The 21,742-nt window shown below is 35.1% G+C and overlaps 1 protein-coding gene across 1 annotated transcript in view; it reads right to left on the bottom strand.

Moving 5' to 3' along the window:
- CNTN5 (contactin 5) overlaps nucleotides 1-21,742 on the bottom strand; it is a 1,344,835-nt gene that overhangs the window by 38,926 nt on the left and 1,284,167 nt on the right. Inside the window, exons 19-21 of the mRNA XM_033204902.1 lie at nucleotides 20,928-20,998; nucleotides 19,217-19,451; nucleotides 9,494-9,603 (exon numbers count right to left, since the gene is read on the bottom strand). Of these exons, the coding sequence (XP_033060793.1) occupies nucleotides 9,494-9,603; nucleotides 19,217-19,451; nucleotides 20,928-20,998 (416 nt within the window). The remainder of the gene's footprint in view (nucleotides 1-9,493; nucleotides 9,604-19,216; nucleotides 19,452-20,927; nucleotides 20,999-21,742) is intronic.

Raw genomic sequence — 21,742 nt, 5'->3', positions numbered from 1 at the left:
GATGAAACATATCATCAATACTTTTTTGGTTCCATTTGTGTTACTACAATATGTTCAGGAAAATATCCTAATAGTCTTGAAAATAAAATAGCTTATGTCAAAATTTCATAGAAAAAAATTTTAAAGTTGTTTGGGTTAGAGAACTTCAACCACGAAGCCACGCATCTAGAATCAAATGAAACAAAAACACAGTAAATTGAGTAACTATTTTTGATAAACATTATAGAGTTGTGTTTCAATAGGACAAGAAAAGAACCAGTTAAACAATGGAAACATTACTTCAATTTGCTTTTGATTTGATGATTTTCAGAAAACATAATTTTTAGTTAGCCTCACAGTCTACGAAAATAAGCCAAGAAAGAAATCTAATGATAGTGACATAAAAGCTATTTGATTTAAATGAGAGTCCTCAGAATTTCAGAAAAGTAAGGATAAAATTGGCATTTTATTTTTTCTTATTGCTTAGTTTTTTGTATTCTTACTTTTATGTAGTATTAATAAAAAGCCAGAGAGGCTCTGTAAAATGGCTGCTACCCACATAGCATATGGAAAATAAAACAATCATTGTTAGCTTTCTGGTGACTAGCTTCATTTCAGCTTCTTTCTCCCCTTTAACTTGTATCTGAAAGTCCATCTTCACACAAATACATTTCCTCCCCCCATTATACAAATTAAATACATTCTGCCTAGCATGAGTTATTGTCAGAGAATAGGGAGGCCCATTCGTTTTGTCTCCTACTCTAATGATTACAGTCAGATCATAAAATAAAGAATAACAACAACCTTGTCCCTTCTCCCCTGAAGAAATCTCCACCACGGCTTCTTTTATAGAGCAAAACACAATTGGCGTCTTTTCAGTGCAATCAATAAGTGGAAATGGCTTTAGTGACATGTCTAAAATGAACTTCTGAGTTGCATATCCTCTGGAAGGTTTAAAATGAACACGTGAACCTTGTACATAGCCCAAGCAAAGAAGTTGCTAGAGGTGCCTTTTAGTGAGTATTGTAAAATGGGACAGGCTGTTTTGTCTTTTTTTTTTCTCAATAATCACTAAAATGTTCAGAATTGAAACCAGGACACTGTGCACTTAAACTCATGCTGCAAAATACATTGTTGCTTATTGTTAAAATGTGTCCAGCTATTAAAAAGATAAAAATACAGTTAATAATTATCTTAAAAGAAGGGATGAATGAATATAAGCACCATAAACTTGGCAATCATGGAAGACTTTATTCCACAGGCAGAATATGAAATATAATATAAATATTTTAAAAATTATGTCTACTGAAAAAAGTTTCATTTCTATTGTATTCAGTTAATATAACTTTTATTCGTTATTTAGAAAATTAAGGACAATTTCAGGATGGGAGCATATTCTCATGAAAACAGAGAAGCTTACACCCATATAGGGCATTGACACAAATTTATTCACACAGTTTGTTCAGAGGATCAGGATCCTAAGGAATCCTGGGATAATTACAGACACGAGAATTATATTGTTCCAATATATTTCTTTTTTGTTTACTTTAACTTCCCATAAACATCCCTCAATATTAGACTGTGAGCTTTTTGAGGGTAAGGACTAGGTCTTATTTATATGTACATTCCCAGTGCCCGGAATAGTGCCTGATACTGAATAAATGCTTGATGAGTGAAGGAGTGAAAAAAAAATGAATCATCCAACATTCCATTATCACAATTTACTTTGTCTGTTTTGCTGATCTGGGAAAATCACAGAAATGGTTATGAAATTTGGCCTTATCCTTTACTCTTCCTTCTTGCCAGAGTGGCATCTGCTCTGAATTTGTATGCGCATAAAAGTCCTTTTATATTCTGAAAAGCTTGAGGGACTCTGCTCTAGGATTCAGAGATTACCATTCACAGGACACTTAATGCTGGTGGGTTCATAAATTCAAAACTGAACCTAATAATTTACTTGTATGGGCTAGTGACAGAGATGGCAATCCAGATGGGACAGTCATGGTTATTCATGAATCAAAGTTGTTCAATAAATATAGCCCACTTTCAATTTTCAATCATGCTGCATATCATAAGGTAGACATTTCACATATCTCACTGTCAGTGCTTTCTACATTTAGTCCCTGCTGCCATAAAATGTCAAGCTAATTCCATGTAGGTAACCAAAATTTACAAATGGGTGGTTCTAAGCAGATGTTGACAAAATTTCTTAAATATTTGAAAAATACAAATAGATGGATTAATGTCTACATTTGGAATTTCATATTTTTTTTCTTATTTCTTCAGATGGTCATTTTTGTGAGGTAGTGCTATCCTTTCAGGAGGCAGCTGGTTGAAAGGAAAAGATACCATTTTTCTTTGTACAGTGGGGTTCTCATGTAGCCTAATTGTGACTTTTTAAGATGTCCACAGATGGATCCACTCAGAAACAGAAAGGGATAAAATTGCTAAATTGTTCTCAAGCCCCTTACCATTGATCACTTTGTCTGGGCTGTTATCATTCTGACCTTGTCTTTTTGCAAAACTATTCTTACCATCTTAATTGCTATGAACATTCTATTAGATAAAGCAGTTCATCAATTTAATAACAAAAATCAATCACTATTTGATTTGAATTGTTTCATGTACTTGAAAGTGTTGGGTTAGTTAAAAATGAAAATAAGTTTACATCAAAATGCTTGATTTATTATTTCTTAAACCAATTAAGTTGTAACGGAAGCTTCCTTGTGAAAGACCAAAATGCCAAGTGTAAGTAGATTATTGACAAATGCTACCAGGGGAAGCCTCTGACTGAGATCCTTACTGATGTTCTGCAGAAATGCATCAGGGAAAAGATTATCAAAACCAAGTCATCAGCAAAAGGAGCTACCAGAAGTTAGGATCAAGACCCTAGTTTAGGATTGAAGCAAAATACACAAACTCAAGAAAATAGAAAAAGTCTCCCTTGCTAGACTGCAAACTTCGTAAGGTCAGGAATTCAGTTTTATTTATTGTTCCAACCTGAATACTGCATCAAAACATAGCAAGTATTTAATGAATACTAGTTAAATAAATAAATGAATAAATAATTAATGAGATTCAAATGAAACATAAAGAAAGCCAGGTCAGGGAAACGTGAGATGGCATTTGACTGCCAACTTAGGGTCAGAATCAGAGTCAGGCTGCAACCAAATCAGAAGAACCTGCAGTCAGAAGTGGGAAGGGAAAGCCTAATAGAAACTTGCAGGAGGGAGATCAGGTAAGCTATGAGAGATTTAAGGACTTTATTGCCCTTAATGATGCCATCTTCTCTCCAAATGACTCTTGCTCAAGTGTAGTTTCCCTCAATTAGTAGAGAAGAAAATACGAAGATTTCAGAGACAAATGAATCACAAATAGGTTCTGGTTTGATTATTTATTAAGGAAAATGCATTGAGGTGTTACTAGTTAATACCACACTATATATTCCAGGGATACAGTCATCAGTTTCAAAGTGGAACATGGGTATGGACTTGACAGTAAAACATATTCTAGAAGGAAATAAATCTGTGTACATGACTTCAGAAATGATATCTTGTTTCTTATTTACCTTCTCTATGATGCCTGGTACATCAAGACAAACACCATGTTAAAGTCTCAACTTGACTTCTTTTCACTCCGTTTGTTTGAGGCTAAAAGAGTTTTCTGCAGTGGCTACTTATGCTCACATTATAATATGTGGTGCAAAAATATATTCAGAGGTTGAATTTTGCTCTTAACCATTTCTGACACCAACACAGGAGAGCTGTGATTCTCAACACAAGAATGAATACCAAAACCCCTTGGTGTCCTGACAAGATACAGGAAACTCCATATCAAGTAAGGTGCTGATGGGCTGGGAGCTCTGAAATGACATTCCTTTGCCCTCAAACTATTTCCACCAACCATTCTTTAGAAGCTGTGGCATTATTAAGGTTACTAAATGTCTATAACTTGAAGTTACTAATTGACAACGTAAGGGATATTGATTATTTATTTGATTGTGGAAGTTATCACTAATAACCTGTAAACCAAACAGGCACTTTTCCATCGTTATCTCACTTGATCTCTTGGCAGCATTAAGCATAGTTGGCCAATTCCCTCTTTTTGGTCAACTCCTTTAACTTTTTTGATTCACATGTGGTATTCCTGCTACCAAACTGATTTATTCTCCTTGCCAGTCTCCTTGCTGATTCCTCTTCTTCAGCTCAACTTCTAAATGCTGAGTGTTCCAGGACAGAGCATAGCCCTCCTCATTCCCCTCCTCTCTACTTCTCTCCTCTGCTCTTGAAATTTTGTTCTCTGATGCTTTCCTATGGCAACATGGCTTTAAATACCACTTCTATAACGGCCACCTGTGTGTTTTCAGCCCTGTTCTCTCAATTAGACTCCAAACTGGCATGTTCTACTGCCTATCTGACTTACCCTCTAAGATTTCCAGTAGGCATCAAAAATTCAATGTGATTAAATAGAACTCTTGATTTCCTAGCTTCAAATCTGTTCTTTGTTCAGCTTCCTTCATTTTTTTTGGTGAATGGCACAATTTACCTATGTGACCAAGCCAGAGATGCAGGAATCATCATTTCTCTTTCCTCCACATCAGATCAATCAGCAAATCTTGCCAGTCCTGCCTCTAAAATACACCTGATTCTCTCCCACTCCACTGCTATGGCTGAAGTCTAGGTCACAGTCATTTCTTGCTTGGATTATTGTGATAACTCTTAACTGCAATGCTCTGACCTTTCTTTCCTCTCCCTTTCATTCTTCACATAAGAGCAGCCAGAGTGATTAAAAAAAAACAAAAAACAAACAAACAAAAAAACATAAATTGGACATTGTAGCTTCCCTCCTTAAATTGTCTCAATGGCTTTCTACTGCACTTCAAATAAAATACAAACTTTTTTTTTCATAATCCATATATCTATAGATATCTTGTCTCTACCTAATCCTCCAACTATTTTAATTTTCCAGTGCTTCACTTTCTTTCTGTTCTCACAGGAACCAGGTTTGCTATACTTTTGACCCTCCATGTATATTGTTATCAGAGTTTATCTTGTTACTTATTTGCTTGCTTTTTTAAAAAAAATGTCTTCCCCCATTAGGATGTAACATTCATAAGAGCAGAACCTTATCCATCTTATTCATGTTCTGACTTGGGAAAAATAAGAGGGGCAGCTGAAAATACTGTCTTCTCTATTTTCAAAATGCTTCATAGTTAATGCTTTTGTAGTAGCTTGCTGTTTTAGACTTTGCAGGGAAAGTTAAAATTATGGCTAGAAAAGTGACTCATAGGACTGATATTATAAGTATATAAAATGTGAAACCCATTAATTTGGTTTTGGTGACAAATGCCCTTGTTTCAGTATTTGTTTCATTGTCACCATGCTCTGAATTCGACCATTAGTAAATATAGATAGGATTGTGGTAGGGATAGAGTGAAAAAGAGGGATAAAAGTAAGCAAAATTGTTAAGCTTTATGGGTTCATTATATTTTAGTAATAATTAGGGAGATCTTTTACTCAGTGACATTTTTGATAGAGAAAAATAAGTGGGGAGAAGATGAGAGCAGTAAATTCCAGATGTGTTCAGTAAAGGACAGAGGCAGAGCTTTCTTTCAAGGGAAAAACAGTACAGAAAAGAGAGAGTAAGAGAGATTCTGAAAGTTTCACCTACATCATATTTAGTGTTAAATATACATGCAGCTATTCAGTTACGAAACAGTGTAAATCAAAAACAGTCTTCGCAGAATCTACTTAAAATAACAGTTAATGTCATATTTAGCCAAAGTTTTAATTATGTTCTATTTATAAAAAGCAAAGAATTTCCAAATTAGTGAGATGTTGATTTTTATTTTCTGGTGACAAGATGCCATATTTTGAAACTACAATTTACAATGCACTATGAGATGGAATAGTTACTATGCCCATGAATTCTGTCCTAGTGTTTTTGTATAAAGTCATTGTCAGAATTTTTGTTGATTTATTTTAATTCAAAAATGTGGTCATTATGATGATTGTTCCAGAATTTGATTCATTCTTATTAATGTTCTGTTTTTAAATATATTCCATTTTTGCTTGCAATAAGTTATTTTGAACGAAGCCAATCTAGTGAAAACATTGTGCTCTGATGGTCTTAAGTGTCACTCTTGAGTGTCACTCTTGAGTAATTTTGATCTTAACCTCCAGTCAAGCCTTCATTATCAGCATTTCATAAAATTTCTCTCAACAAAGTTACTTACAGTCTCCACATTGCTATATCCATCTGGCAATCTCAGGTCTCATCTTTATGAATTTCCCAGCGGCATTTGACACTATGGAACATTCTCTCCATTTTGAAATTCTTCTCTTGGCTTCTGCATTTCTTCAGTGTCTCCTTCTTAGTTTCTTCAGCTAGACCCTCTCTTCTCCTTTACTGAGTTCCAAATTATGGGCCGCCCCAGAGCTCAATTCTCAGGCACCTTCTTTATCAAATGTTCAGTGATCTCAGCTGGTATATGCGTAAAAACTATTTATATTCTGATGATTTCCCATAGATATAGCTCCATCCCCAATCTTCCTCTTAACTCAAGATCCAAAACAGAATCCTTGATTTTCACTCTAAAACCTACTCTTCTTTGTGAGTTCCTCATCTCTGTGAATGACAATGTCATTTACCTATTTTCTTGGTAAATATCGCTGCAATTATCTTTGTCTCATCTTTTTCATAGCCTACATGTAGTTTGTGGTCAAATTCTGTCTCACCTCAATTCAAAGTATATTTTAAAATGTCCACTTCTTATCAACTCCACTGCTACCACTGTAGTAGAAAGCAGCCTCATTGTCACTGAGGATGGAATAGCTGTTCCTCTGCTCTTCTCTCTGAGGTCCTCCCCAGGGTCTATTCTCTACCTACTAGATTGAGAGAGGCTTTCAATATGTCAGATCTTGACTTGTTGCTTCCAGTTAGAAATACTTCATGACTTCTTACACTTCAGGATGGAATCTGAACTTCTCTGGTTCCTAAGACCCCGGAAACCTGTTCCTTGTCCTGATAATCTCTTCATCATCATCTTGCTACCACTCTCCCTGTGCTCCCTACTCTCACCAAAATTACTCACTTCCTGTTCTTTGAAGAAGTCCAGCGTGCTAGTACTTCAGAGCTCTTGGGCTTGCTGTTCTCTCTGCTGTCTCTCATTACATCATGTCTCTCCTCACATGTCACAACCACAGAAAGGTTGATTTCTCAAACCTCTGTAAAATATCAGACTCTCTCACTCTTTACCTTCTTGCCCTAGTTTTCTATATAGCCTGTATCATCAACTGAAAGTATATCACATATTTAAAAAAAAATCATACGCTTATTTCTTAGTTTGTTGATTGTGTGCCTTCCCTACTGCAATACAAGCTTTATAAGAGCAGGGACTTTGTTTTGCTCATTGTTTTGTTCCTGGCATTTAGCTCAATGTCTGGTACTTAATAGGTCTACATAAATATTTATTGAATTAAAGAATGAATGATTTATATTTAGGAAGGGAAAAATTGTGCACATGTGATCTCTTCAGGACCTCACAGAGAGATGTCAACATGGTGAATAATGATGGTTATCTGAATGTCATGCTAATAGGGCAGGTAAAAAAAAAAAAAAAAAAAGCTTGAGGGTGACTGGCTATATAAAGGGAACATCCCTCTGAGATATAGGAGCCTGGCTTGTCACTCTTCCGTGCACCAGAATATACTTTGTGGCTTTCTGAAAGTACACACACCAGACGTCTGCCCCAGATGTTCCGATTCAGAGGTTTAGTGTGTATTCACACTAATGTAGTTCTTTTTGGTTGAAGTCCCCAAAAGCAGAACTTGAGATAGGGATTTTAGTGCATATTATTTACTGTGAGGATGCTTACAGGTAAAACCTATTAAAAAGGGAGGAACACAGAATAGGGAGCTAGAGGGAGCTGAGCAAGAATGTGGTTCCAGGAAATCTGGCTTTGGCCTGATGCACACAGCAAGGCTCTGTATCATAAACTACACCATAAAGTTGTTTCCTCCCTGAGGTAAGAGACCAGTATCAGTCAGTCATTGATCTTAGGCTGACTAAGTGTGGTGAGGTCACTTTCCAAGTAATGTAGCTCTCCTCCGTGGAGGGCAATTCTCTAGAGTGGGAGATGAGAACCATTAGCAGTCAACACTCACAGCAGCTGGAGGAGGCACACTGTCCCTCCTCCATAGAGAAGGGAAACTGGACAAACCACCACAATGTTTTCTGCAGTTGGATGGAAAGGGGCTAATTGTGCTGCACAAACATTCATTCATTCATTCAACATATATTTATTGTGGTCAGTTATGGGCCAAATATATATAGTATTATTTGCTGAGATTTAATGATGAACAAATATAGTTCCTGAAGGATTGGGAGAAACAGAAATATTCATTACATAAACATGCAGTCATAATGAGATACTTACTAAATTATTCCAAATAATTAATTGAAGCTAGATTGCAGAAATAAGTCCATGATATTGTATAAATAGGTAATGGTTTCCCATAAATTGTTTTTGCTGTAACTCTTAGAAAGATGGTATAAATTCTTTATCATAGAAATCATTATCTAATACCACCTGTATGTTAATCCAATAATTATCAGGCATTATTTGAAAACTCAAATAGAATTAAAAATATGTTTCAGCCTGGAAACCATGTTAGTGTACAAGCCCTATACTTGATCATTATTCAAAACACAAGATGTTTTTTCTTAATGGGAACTGAAGCAGAGGAAAAGTAAGAATACATATATTTTTTAAATGCAACTAAAGTCTTGGGTCAGATGCTAATTCTTTTTGTCTTTTAGCCATTATCCCCCTTATTCCTCTCTATGACTGGCCAAGCAAGGCAAGAACAAGAACAAGAGCTGTGTGAGAAGCAGAACCTTGTTATCATAGAATATTCATGTTCACAGACTGCTCACAATGTGCTAGTCTCTGTGGAGGCTAAAATTTCATTGGTGTTATTCATTTGATATGAAATGTTCACCACTATAAGACTGGAATAACTATGTTTAAAAATAGCAACATTTACGAGACAAAAAAAACTATCTGAATACATAGATACAATACAGATCATTAAATTCCAAGCAAAATTTGATAATTCAGCACTGGGGGTAAGAGATACCAAGAAAGTACAATAGGAAAACTTGTATTTGTATGTTAAATTATTAGAAAGCAAGACACAAAAACTTTTAAAATGACCAATAAATTGGATACCATTAAATATCTACCTATAGCTCCTGCTTTTGTCTAAAACTCTATTTTCATCTTTTAAAAATATCTTTGCATAGTGCTATGGAAGCTATTGTACTGAAAAATAAACCAGCTAATGAGCAATGTAACAGATGTCAGTAAAATAGTATTTCTTAGTTTCTTTAACATAGAACAAAATTTCAAAGAAATTCTGTTGAAATTCTGAAGTGTCACCGAGACCTATCTTTAGGAGAATGTGATGCCAGAAGAAATAACAAGGCTTATTTTCAATCATTCTGTTCATACCTCAAATCCCTGTGGTCTTCCTAGACTCTCTTTAATGTGTTTCCATGCAACAAGAATCTCTGACACAGACACACTTGTTGCCTTGACATCTGTGGGAGCAGCACTGGGTTCTGTATGAAAGAAAATAAAACACAATTATAAAAAGTTTATGTCCATCAAAGCATTGCACCTGAGTCTGTCAGGTGTTAACTTCCTCTTACCTTATTTTTGAAATGAAGTGCTGTGGTAGTTATAAAAAACACAACAAAATATAAAGGTGATCCTTTTGGATTTCTATACTTGGGTCAAGTCTCATCAATACCTTACCAATGACAAATGACAAATCTAGCAAGACAGGCAAAGACATTAATCCTTGGATCAGCTAAGACATTTCTGGGGAACTTAAATTTTCTGCCAATCTAGCATAATGCCTATAAAAATGGACTGTGGCGTCAGGGTTTGCTTTTTTTGTTGTTCCTGCTGCTGTTGCTTTTTGCCTTAAAATACTTATTTAGCTATTTATTTACCTTTGGGTAAGTTGTTTTATCTCTTTCTAAGCCCTAGTTCCCTCATCTATAACATGATTATAATGAGAGTATTTATCTCATAGATTTAAAGGTTAGTTTTAATTAGAATAGTACATATAAAATATTTAGTACTGTGCTTGGCGTTAAAAATGTACATTCACAAAATGCCATATTATTTTATTTTTTATTCTGTGTAGGCATAAATAGTATCTAAATTTCATTAGACACTTTTTGTCGTTCCACCACAAAACTACATTTTTGTGATTATATACGGAATATGCTGTGAATCATGATATTTAAATGGCATGCATTGACTTTTAAGACAGGTGCAGGTGGAAAAAAAAGTCCCTGAAGGGCTCAGTGCTGTGGCTCAAAACCACCTTTTCATTTGTTTCTACATTCAGTGACCTTTCACACTAATTTTTTTGAAACACACAATGTCTGACTGGCATCCATCAAAAGGTGCACTTTATTCGAGCCTGCACTTGATGTGAGGAACAAAATATTTCTAGTATTGACACGGTTGAATCACAAATACTGTGTCACAAACACACGTTAAATGAAATGGCAGAATAAAGGCCATACATTAGTTCAAACAGTTCTGTAAAAAGTCTATTAAAAAATTCTACTCCATAAAAATTGTAGAGATTTTGGTACTAACCCCTTGTCACTGATTAGAGCTCAGCTTCATCTATGAAATTTTTGTTTTGTTTTATTTTCTTCAATTTAGGGAACCATATAGCAAAGATTGAGTTCTAAATAAAAATGTTAAAAGGCAACATTGAAGCCATATCATTTTCTGAGGTGTTTCCTTTTCTAAAAGAAGCTAGTCATACATGTGTCTGGAATGCTTTTATATATTATTAATTGAAATATATCAGTCAAAAATATCTACCCTGTTACTGCAAAAGGAGCCTGCAAAAACTTGGTTGGTCCATGTTTGCACCAAGCAATTATTTTCTTTTGGGCAAACCTTTGTTAAAAACACATGCTATAATTGTGTCATCTCAAAGTGCTTTGGTGAATTCACATTAATTTTTACACAGAAGCTGGCATTAATTACTGCCATAGTATAAATTATAATTGCTCATTCTGTCACCTTTTGAATTTTTTTTTATTATTTTCCTTTGCTCAGCGGTTTCCCTCATCTCACTTTCCAACTCCCTATTATTTGTGCATCTATCCAATTTAAAACATGCATTCTGGAAAAATCTGTCTTATTCTAGAATTCTGATTACCAGACTTGCAACGGACATTTTTCCCCCATTGCTATTTAGTAGGAGTTAAAATTCTTGATTTTGCAAGTAAATGAAAGAATGTTGATGTTTTTGAGGTGTGTACAACTTGATCTCTGGGATTTAGGATACAGTTTATTTGAAAGGAAACCACATTTTGAATATCATTTGCTATTCAGTAGCAGTTTTACTTCTCTTCAGAATAAATGCATTGCAGAGATTTGTGTTCCAAATGCCTTCTTTCAGCTTTTATATTGCTGAAGCAATTACATCTTTGTCAAAGAAGATTGCAGGGGGATAAATAACTTCAGAAGCACAAAACATGTGGTGGGGTAGCAACCTTTCCCTATCTCTTTATCTCCAAAGAAAGGAATTATTTCTCTATCAACTTTCAGTACTACTGTACAAGTTTAAGTAGTTCTCACATAGAAAGCTTAAAAAATGTTAACGTAAAAGTAAATAAAAATGTTCAGAAACCTGCTTCTCAAACAAGCACCTTAATTTTTATTTAAAAGTTCTAAGGATTTTAAATTGGGGTCATATCACACCTACATTTCACAGTTGCATTTTGGGTAACTGCATGTTATAATTTCATATAATTGAATGACAGTGAATCAATCAACAAGCACTGAAGAGTCATTTTAAATTGCTTTTCACCCTCTTAATCTAATCAAGCGCGTCCAGGCTTGGCCCAGAACAGCTTTGAATGTGCCCCCCCGCAAAATCTGTGAACTTCTTAAAACATAAGATTTCTTTTTGTAACTTTTTTTTTCTTTTTTTTAGCTTATCAGCTATCATTGTTAGTGTATTTTATGTGTGGTCCAAGACAATTCTTTTTCTTTCAATGTGGCCCAAGGAAGCCAAAAGATTGAACATCCCTGACTGGTATCAGAAGTTGATCTATGTTGACCTGAATTAGAAATTTCAGCATGTAAAAAGAGTGACCTCAGTCAGATTTTCCCAGAAATTTTAGTATGTAATATTTATACCCAAGTGAACATTTTCAACTGGGTCAAAAATTGGTCTGCAGACAGAAGTAACTAACTGGATCACAGAACATCTGGTTTGCATTGAAACTGGCCATTCGCTTTGAGCATCCCATTGTAACCGGTTGATGGAAAGTTACAACTAGAAAGGACTCTAGAAGTCATTTGGCTCCAAAGTCACAAATGCATGGACAGTGGGTCTTTAGTCATGTTTTGTTTGTCTACATCATGTGTTAAATTAATTTAAACCAACATTTGAAAATAAGAATTTTGTTGGTGGGACTGTAAACTAGTTCAACCATTGTGGAAGACAATGTGGCAATTCCTCAAGGATCTAGAGCTAGAAATACCATTTGATCCAGCCATCCCATTACTGGGTATATACCCAAAGGATTATAAATCATGCTGCTATAAAGACACATGCACACGTATGTTTACTGCGGCACTATTCACAATAGCAAAGACTTGGAACCAACCCAAATGTCCATGAATAATAGACTGGATTAAGAAAATGTGGCACATATACACCATGAAACACTATGCAGCCATAAAAAAGGATGAGTTCATGACCCTTGTAGGGACATTGATGCAGCTGGAAACCATCATTCTCAGTAAACTATCGGAAGAACAGGAAACCAAACACCACATGTTCTCACTCATAGGTGGGAACTGAACAATGAGATCACTTGGACACAGGAAGGGGAACATCACACACTGGGACCTATTGTGGGGAGGGGGTAGGGGAGAAGGATAGCATTAGGAGATATATCTAATGTAAATGACGAGTTAATGGGTGCAGCACACCAACATGGCACATGTATACATATGTAACAAACCTGCACGTTGTGCACATGTACCCTAGAACTTAAAGTATAATTTAAAAAAAAAAAAAAAAGAAAAGATGAATTTCTGGCTTCTCTTGCTGGGAGGGGGCAGGGGAATGAAGACAGTATGAAGCCTGAATTCTTGAGTCTTGACCGATGAGGTTTAGTGTTGGACTTCCTCAGTCTGGGCGTGTGCTTCTACATATGCCAGAGTTCCTACCACTCCCTATTGTCTCACACAAGAGTACTTTATTATTTTTATTTCTTACCTAACTCCTATGTGCTTTGGGGTAATGGACCTGTTTTAAATCCATGCTGTCATTTTGCAGATTAGAAAAGTAAAACGTACAGAAGTTGATTTATCCATACTCTGCTTTTAGCTGTGAAAAAGCTCCAACTAGAACTTGGGACTCAAATACTCTTTCCTCTGTTTTTAAATTGGCATAAAGAAAGAGGCTGGCTCATTCTTCACCTCGTAGAGTCCATTTTGAGTGACAGAATAAGTTTTATAGAAAACAGATAGTTCCTTCTTTTGTTTCCCAATTGCCTCCAAATAACTGACAGAGGAATGGATAGAATAAGATTAGAAGTAAACAAAAAGACAAAATAGATGAAGGGATCACTCAAAATACTAATAATTGCTATTTATTGAGGTTCTGCTGTGTTCCAAACCCTGTCATTAATTATTTACATGTCTTAATTAATCTTCCCAACAACCATGTTACTACTACTAGCATTTTTTCAGATGAAGAAATCAAGGGGCAGAGAGGTTAGGCTACTTACTCAAGACCCCACAGCTGCTTAAATGTGGAGGGAGGATTTGAACACAGGCGTTCAGGCCCTGAGCACCACACTGTTCTGCTTCTGTGCCTATGTCTCTGTTATACTCACCTGATGTTTTTTTTCCTCTTCTATTTCTCTCTTTCCCCTTTGCCCCTCTACATCTAACTTCTCTCAAGAATGTTTGTGTTGGGCTCCCCACTTGGGCTCTCTATTTCTAGGTCTTGCGAGAAACCATCTGGGTCCCCATCATCACCCACTTAACCCTGCCACAGGCTCACTATCAACTCCTTTGATTCCTATTTCACAGACTCCCTGGTAATTTTGAACCTCAGCTGCACAGCTCCTCCTCAGTCATGTCACATTCAGGCATCTCTGAAACTCTCCTGATCTCTAAACCACAGGATGTTTTCTGCCACTCTCACTCCCATCTATTACACTGGGGTAATTTAATAAAAGTTCAGAAACTTATTTCTGAGACTGTACTAGCATTATATCTATTGGAATCAAAGACTTAGAAGGAAACCTCTTTTTTTTTTTTTTTCCTGTTACTTGTGATGATATTAATTAGGCCATGGCTAACTCCTTCAGTGTAATCTTGGGATATGTAGTGGACAGGCTGATTGATAGGTGTGTTTCTGTTAGATTAAAAATGTTGAACAGCATTACCATGTTAATGAATTTAGATGATACATTTGTATTAAGTGACCTAGCAGCTGGAGTTCTTCATGTAATATTGGGGTATGTGCTTGTAATATTGACTATACACCTGAATTCCCAAGAGATCCCTTTCCAAGAGACCACTAGAGCAACAGCATTAATCAAAAGAGAGTTTAATAAACTCCTTGAGAGAAAAGGTATGGTTTCATTATTTAAAAATTCAGTGAAGACAGCTGCAGTTGAACTTTTATAGGCACTAATTCAAATAGATCATCTGGAAAAGACAGAAAATTATTTCTTGTATTTTACAACTAATATGTCAATTTATTAATTTTCAAGTTCACATAAATCCCACTGAGCTCAGTTTCAGCTAAGGATGGATCTGGAGAATAACACCTTAGGAATGTTAGGTTTTAATTTGGGCTGTGGTAGCTCCACTTGCAATGAGATAATTGTATATCATTTTCTGCAAATGAGGACAGGCTTTTTAGGTTTAATAAATATATGAGCAGGACATTTTTTACAGATAAGGCAAAAGCCAAGAAAACGAGAAAGGATAAAGGATCAAGCACATCACAAGTAAATAAATCTTTCCACCTATAATTAACTATATCACATTTTCTTCTGTTTTTCCATTAGGTTTAATTGAACGCTCCAGTTCTTTTCGTTTCTGAAGTTACGGTGAGAAGAACTAAGTGGAAAATGGGTATGTTTGAGTATTCATTATTTCTTGAAATGTGGAAGAAAAAGCTGATTTAATTTTTTTATCTTGGAAAAAAAATTATTTTTTATCAACTTTACCATGCATTTTGAGAACTTATTTTGAAATGTCACTGTTCTTTTTATAACAAACGGAATTGTTTCCAAAATAAGGGTGTTGTACAGAATTATATCATACCCTAGAGGTCTGAAGTCAGGCTTAGGAATGCCCATAAAGCTTGCTTGGTTTCAGTGGCACAGGTATTTGACACATGTACAGGGTACATGGATATCGTGGCAGGCAAGTCTGTCTCTTCTCCAGGGCTTATGTCAGATGCCGTTTCGCACTGACAGAGTCATTAAGGGTCGCTTCTCTTGTGGCCACATTGAAAGGTTAGCAGAAAAAACATTTGAAACTTTTTCTGAGAGTACTCTAGGGCAATACTAAACCTCAGAGTTGTGAGACTTAAGGTCATATCCCAAGTGATTTATTGATCAAGCGTCAACATTTGTAAATGGTTATTTCTTTGAAAACACATGTCAATTCAAGGTTTTCTCTAAAATAATGTAATTTGATTTGCATTCTGATATACTTTATTGAGAGGAAAAGAAAGGGATACAGAGAATGGAGAATGCACATAAACACGTATACAAGCATGTTCTGGGTATGAATGTCATCTATTATCCATGTTCCACGGGGAAACAGGTTGAGACGTAGTACTGTAAGGTGTGCCTTGTAAGTTTTTCTGTTCTGTGCTTCCCTCCCAATAACATACATTCTGGTAGCTGTGTTTGACATTTTTCTTCCCAGCTTGGTGTCGGCTGTGAAAAGGTGGCTTTTTCACAGTGCTTAAGGCATGTAGCTGTAATCTTGAAAGGAAGAGGAAGAACTAAGCCCGTAAACGGAAATAGAAAGGCAGTCTCACTCCTCTTGTTCTTTACTGTATCTAAGAATGTGGAGGGATTTTGAGGTGATAAACAAGTGGATTGGGTTAACGGAAGAATAAGGAAGCAGGATTTGTCTTAATGGAGAAATACAATCTAGCTCAGATTAGTTGGGCTTTGCGCAAGAGTGTAATGATAAAAGACACACTGTGAAGCTGTATGAACATCCATAGACATAGAGGGGAGAAACCTCCACTGGCAAGAGTCTAAGAGTGTAATACGTTATTTTACAAGTGCATTACAGGCCTTTACTCTTTTTAAAAATGGTTAAATCTTTGAAATGCTCACTCCTTTTTAAGTAAAGCAAATTGTGACGTGACTAAAAAAGGATGTTGGTTTTCCCTTTTTATTGTATAGCAAAAGTGAATCTTCTATCTGTACTAAGACAATTGTTTAAAAGAACGTTTTGTTTTATTTTAATCCACTTATTTTTTGAGACAGGGTCTCACTCTTTCACTCAAGTTGCAACGTAGTGGTGCCATAATAGTCATAGCTCACTGCAGCCTCAAATTCCTGGGCTCAAGTGATCCTCCTGCCTCAGCCTCCCAATGTGTTGGGATTATAGTAGGCGTAAGCCACTGCTCCCGGCTAATATGATGCTTTAGAATATAGAATAAATTGACAGAGTTTTAATTTTAGATTTGTACAGGATTCTAGAGATGTTCTATTTTAAGACCTTCATTTTTAAAGTGGAGGATGCTAAGCCTCAGAGAGTTAAATAAACTGCCCAAGATGGTCTAGTTAGTGTGATCAGATTCGGACTCAGGTTCCGCTAACTCCAGGTAAATGCTTTTCTTTTCCCTTGTCCTGCCTTTCTTGGTTGACACACTTTAATGATGCTAACACTTTACTCATATTTACATATAAAGTTCCAAATTTGTAAACTTAATTAGTGAGAAAATGCTAAATATATGCTTGAATTTCATTGTCAGAACAAAGGACTCTGTCCAGATTTAATTTGCCTAATATATTTTGTATTTCAGTTGACTAAAAAAAGAAGTGTTACATTACTATGAAATATGTTACAGGAATAACCTCAGTGTCTTTAAAAGAAAATATGCACATTTTCTATCTAGTTTGAAAGAGAAATCTCCAAAGGCAAGCCATTTCAAATTTAAGAAAACACTAAGTAAAAAAACCTAAGGTGGTTGCTATAAATTAATTTCAAAGTAAAGGTTGACAAAGAAATTACAAAGCTGAATTTCTTACAGGCAGCACTGTTGTTACTATACAAAGCATATTCACAAACTTCTCCAATTAATCTCTCATGTGACCTTTGGTGCTATGTAATTGATAATTAGGTTCCAACATTTTAAAAGGAAAAAGAATATGCTCTTCCTGAATAACACATGTACTTCAAAATAGATCTTTTGAGGAATAAATAATAGAAAATATCATTATTGTATACATTCCTGATGAGGCAGTATAGTGTAATAGTTAAAAAATGTGTTTTCCAGTCATATAGACCTGGTTAAAATCCTAGCTCTGTCACTTACTATCATTTCCTGTAACTGTCACTTACTGGTGTGAATTTGAGCATGTTACTTAACTTCTCTGAGACTCCGTTTCCATAAATGTAGATTAAGGCTTGAGATTCCAATTTCATATTTGATTTTAACCTTTACGTTAGATAATATAAGTAACATGGCCTACGGGCTTTATCTGAAAACACCTCAGAAATCTGAGATGCTAAGTGCAATGAGTATCTCATCAGAATACCTATAGTTCCTTGCCATTACTTGATTCTTCACTTCCCTGGTTATTGTTATGCTAAGATAAACTTTCTGATTCTGCTTTAAAATTTGGCTCTATATTATAAAAATATGATGTAGCTTACTATTGAAAAGCTGCATCTTCCATAAATCAAACATTATCTTTGTTTTTTTTAATATTCACATTACTATATTTATGTCCCCTGTGAAGCTATGAGCTTCACGGGGGGTATAATAATTAATTATGAATAATACTCTTGAGCTGTTCAAGTCCTGCATGTGGGCACAGAGGAAGTATAAAGGTTAGTTTATATTTACCACACTGATTGGGAGGGTACAATGAATGCTGCCTTTGGTGGAATATTTTCTCAGTCATTTGTAAATTTAGGAAACATAAGTCTGTTTTTTCCTTTTCTCATTTTTTTCCCCACTTATAAGGTCAATTGAAATCCTACATTTGAATAGAAGAAGGACTAAGAAGAAAAGCTAACTTTAAGAGGCTAAATCTATTATTATACTTTCTCTCACCCAAAAAACTGAATTTTTTGTTAAAACTTGAAACAACTCAGGATCTTTGATGTCGGAAGCTGGGTTTCCACTGTAGCTCTACCACGTATTAAGCATAACCATTTTTCAGTTTATGCATCTGTAAAATAGGTACATTGTCTACTCGGTACTGCCTACCTATGAGTTCTATCTTGTGAATTAAAGATGGTCATGCATATGAAGGCAGCATGTTATACAAAAATCAAGGAGTTAGTGGTTAGACAAACCTGGATTTAATTCTCAGCTGCAAGCAGTGTAACGTTTAGCATGTTCTTTAACTTTTCTGAAATTCAATTTCTCTTTCTACATAATGGAGATAATAATGTCTATTTCATAAGATTGTCATAGGATTTCATGATGTGTTTGAAAAGCTTTCAAGAAAAAGCCCTATCTGAAACTTCTTTATTAGTACAGTGCTTTATGCATAGGGTTAGAAATATTTATTTGTCACATAAAATGAAGCATTTATTTAAATCTACTTTACATATATATTGAAAAAATATAAAAGTATCTAAATTTCAAACTAAAGATGTTTGGCTTAATGTCCACCCAGAGAAAGGATTATACTGCAGAGATTACCAATATTGTTGTATATGTGGATATATGTTTGCCGTATATTGTTAGGGTGTGAAAAACATAAACATACGTGGAATAATCAACTTTTAATTTAAAAAATTTAAAAAGTTTGGAAAATATATATCTGAAAAGTTTAGTGAGATTATGAATTTCTTTTGCCTTATTTGTATTTTCTCATATATGTACAACAATATCTGATTATTTGTATAACAAAATAAAGTGTTAAATAAAAATAATAGGAATAAAAAACTGACCTCCTTCAGCTGAACAGATGACCACAATTTGACTAAAAGGCCCATCTCCTTTATTGTTATAAACGCCAACTTTCACTTCAAAGGGAGTAAGAGGAGGGACACTTTCATCTCGATAAATGAATTTGGAAGCTTCAGAGGATGTCACCATTTTCTCCTTCCAGCCACGTGTTCCATTGGGCCTGAAAGCTACAATATAGCCAAAGCCTTCCCCATTCTGAAACTCTTCAGATACTGGCTAAAGAAGAAAAATGTAATTAATTATCATCAAAATGATTGATTAAAAATCCACTTTCTCCAAATTCTTAATTTTAAAACACATATAGATAGCTAGAGAAAGGGAAAATCTCAAATCTTTATACTACATTGGAAGCCAAAATAGTACAATCACTTTGGCACTTCTTTGAAAGTTAAAAAGCTTTAAAGGTAAAAGAAGAAAAATTGTATCAGTTGAAATGCACAAAAATCTCAAGAGAATTGAAAACTTTTGAAGTGAAACAAATTTGCTCCAATTAGTCATGTATATGAAATGAAGATTTTTGGATTAACATGTTGGGGAAAACTGTCCTATGATCTGGTGGTTGGGAATATCTTGTCATTGGTAATGTTCTGCAGAACCCTTTAGACCACAAAAGTAAGATATAGTAATGTTAAAACCTTTTTTTCTAGTGTGCTTTGCAATTGCTTTTATGGTTACTGACATGAAAAAATTGGACTATGGTGTTCAAGAAGCTTCTTGTGCTACATGGCATAGATTTAAATTTGTTACATGGGCTTCAACTGCACACCATAGAAAAGAGTAATTGTGATTGACCAGTCAATGTGGAAAAGTTACCAGCCACTGTCTAGCACAGTGCTTCACACACAGTAGATACGCAATAAATATTTGCTAAGTAGATTTTTTCCTTGAATTTTGTTATGAAGAAAAGCCATGTATTAAGTGGTGGAAGAGAGACAAAGCCCATTATATGAAAGCTTACATGGAAAGGCAGTTCCATTTAGAGAGATTTCATCTCAGCGAAGGTCAGCTATTGGAAAGTTAATACCTCTATAGACATCAAAAACAACATATGAAGTTTTATTGAAGAAAAGGGGGAAAGGACAAAAAAAAATAGGATAGGTGATGTGCTCATGGAATAATTCTTACTGGGAAAAGATATCTCTGTACACTTTCTTATTGTTCTTAGAGATTGTCAAGGAGTTGCTCTATTTGCTCTAACAGACATTTCCATTTCTGTATATTCTAAGACAGGTTCCTGTGAGCTACATAGTTATATTTAATAATAAGGTTATTTAACATCAAAAAAGGAAGGTGGCTTCATGGAGAATAAATGTACTCTTCACACCCCCTCCCCCTTCATCTCCACTGTTTTTCTTTGACAAATGATACTTTGGAGGCCATATGATGAGATAGACAATGTAACACAAATTTTATAATCAAAGTCACAATTCTGTTTGTTAGGGAAAGTATGTAACAATGCCTCAGTTTCATGATTTGTAAAATGAAGAAAATCATCCCCACTAATAAGATTGTTGTATGGGTTAAATGAGATAGCCTGGGCAATGTGGCATTTATTCAGCAGTGGTTAATTCCTTCCTCCTACTGGTTTTAGCCTCTAAATGAATCAAATGGACTACTTAATCATAAAATAATTAAATCGCACACTAAGCCAAACAAACACCTGAAGTACTTTGTGAGATGTATTTTTCTTACCTCCCAGGCAATGACTAACTCATGCCTTCTTCCACTTCTTCCACTTACATTGGTGGGCGCTGTCTTCGGAACTGTGGATAAAAATGGGTGGAGAGTGAGGAGAATAAGAACTCCCAGCCTAAGTTGGATAAAATCCTGAAATAAGTCAAAAGTTTGTTTGAAGTCAGATGGTCATATTAAAGATTAAAACAAAATATTGGTGACAGAAACACCCTGCTTTCAAATCTATGTGGCAGATTTTGATATGCTTTTTTTTTTTTTTTCATGACCACTTATTGTACCACACCTCTTGAAAATGCTCTGTGGTAGCAATTTCTAAATAATAATTAACACTATAGCTAAGAACATCTAATAATGATTGGTAAATTTTGTCCATAAAATAGCTCACTTTTCTCCTCTTTGCTAATGACGTGACCCTTTTTTGTTATCCTGGGGCTTGCAGAGCCACTGAAAAATCCACAGGTCAAGATTAGCATTACTGCCTTACCAGAACCCCCAGGAAGCTCCAGTTTTTTTTTTTTTTTTTTTTTTTTTTTAAACCTTAGCAACAATTCCATGTAGTGAGAACCTACTTAAACGAATAAACATTTAAAAAAATCTGTCAAGAACGAATCTCTCTGCAAACTGCAAAAGTTATAGGCAACCAGTGAAACTTTTTCAAATGAATAACTATTAAAAGAATAAATGTGTCAAAGGAATAAATTTCCCCTTCAATGCACTAAACCACAAAATCTGCAGTTGAAAGGGAACATTTTCAAATGATGAACTTTTAAATGAAGAAAACTATTAAAAGAAATCATTTTCCAGGCTATGAG

Source organism: Trachypithecus francoisi, unplaced genomic scaffold, assembly GCF_009764315.1.
Source record: "Trachypithecus francoisi isolate TF-2019V2 unplaced genomic scaffold, Tfra_2.0 Lachesis_group8, whole genome shotgun sequence".
NCBI lineage: Eukaryota > Metazoa > Chordata > Mammalia > Primates > Cercopithecidae > Trachypithecus > Trachypithecus francoisi.
Note: the sequence above shows the minus strand (reverse complement) of the source record. Positions and strands in the feature narration are given on the sequence as shown.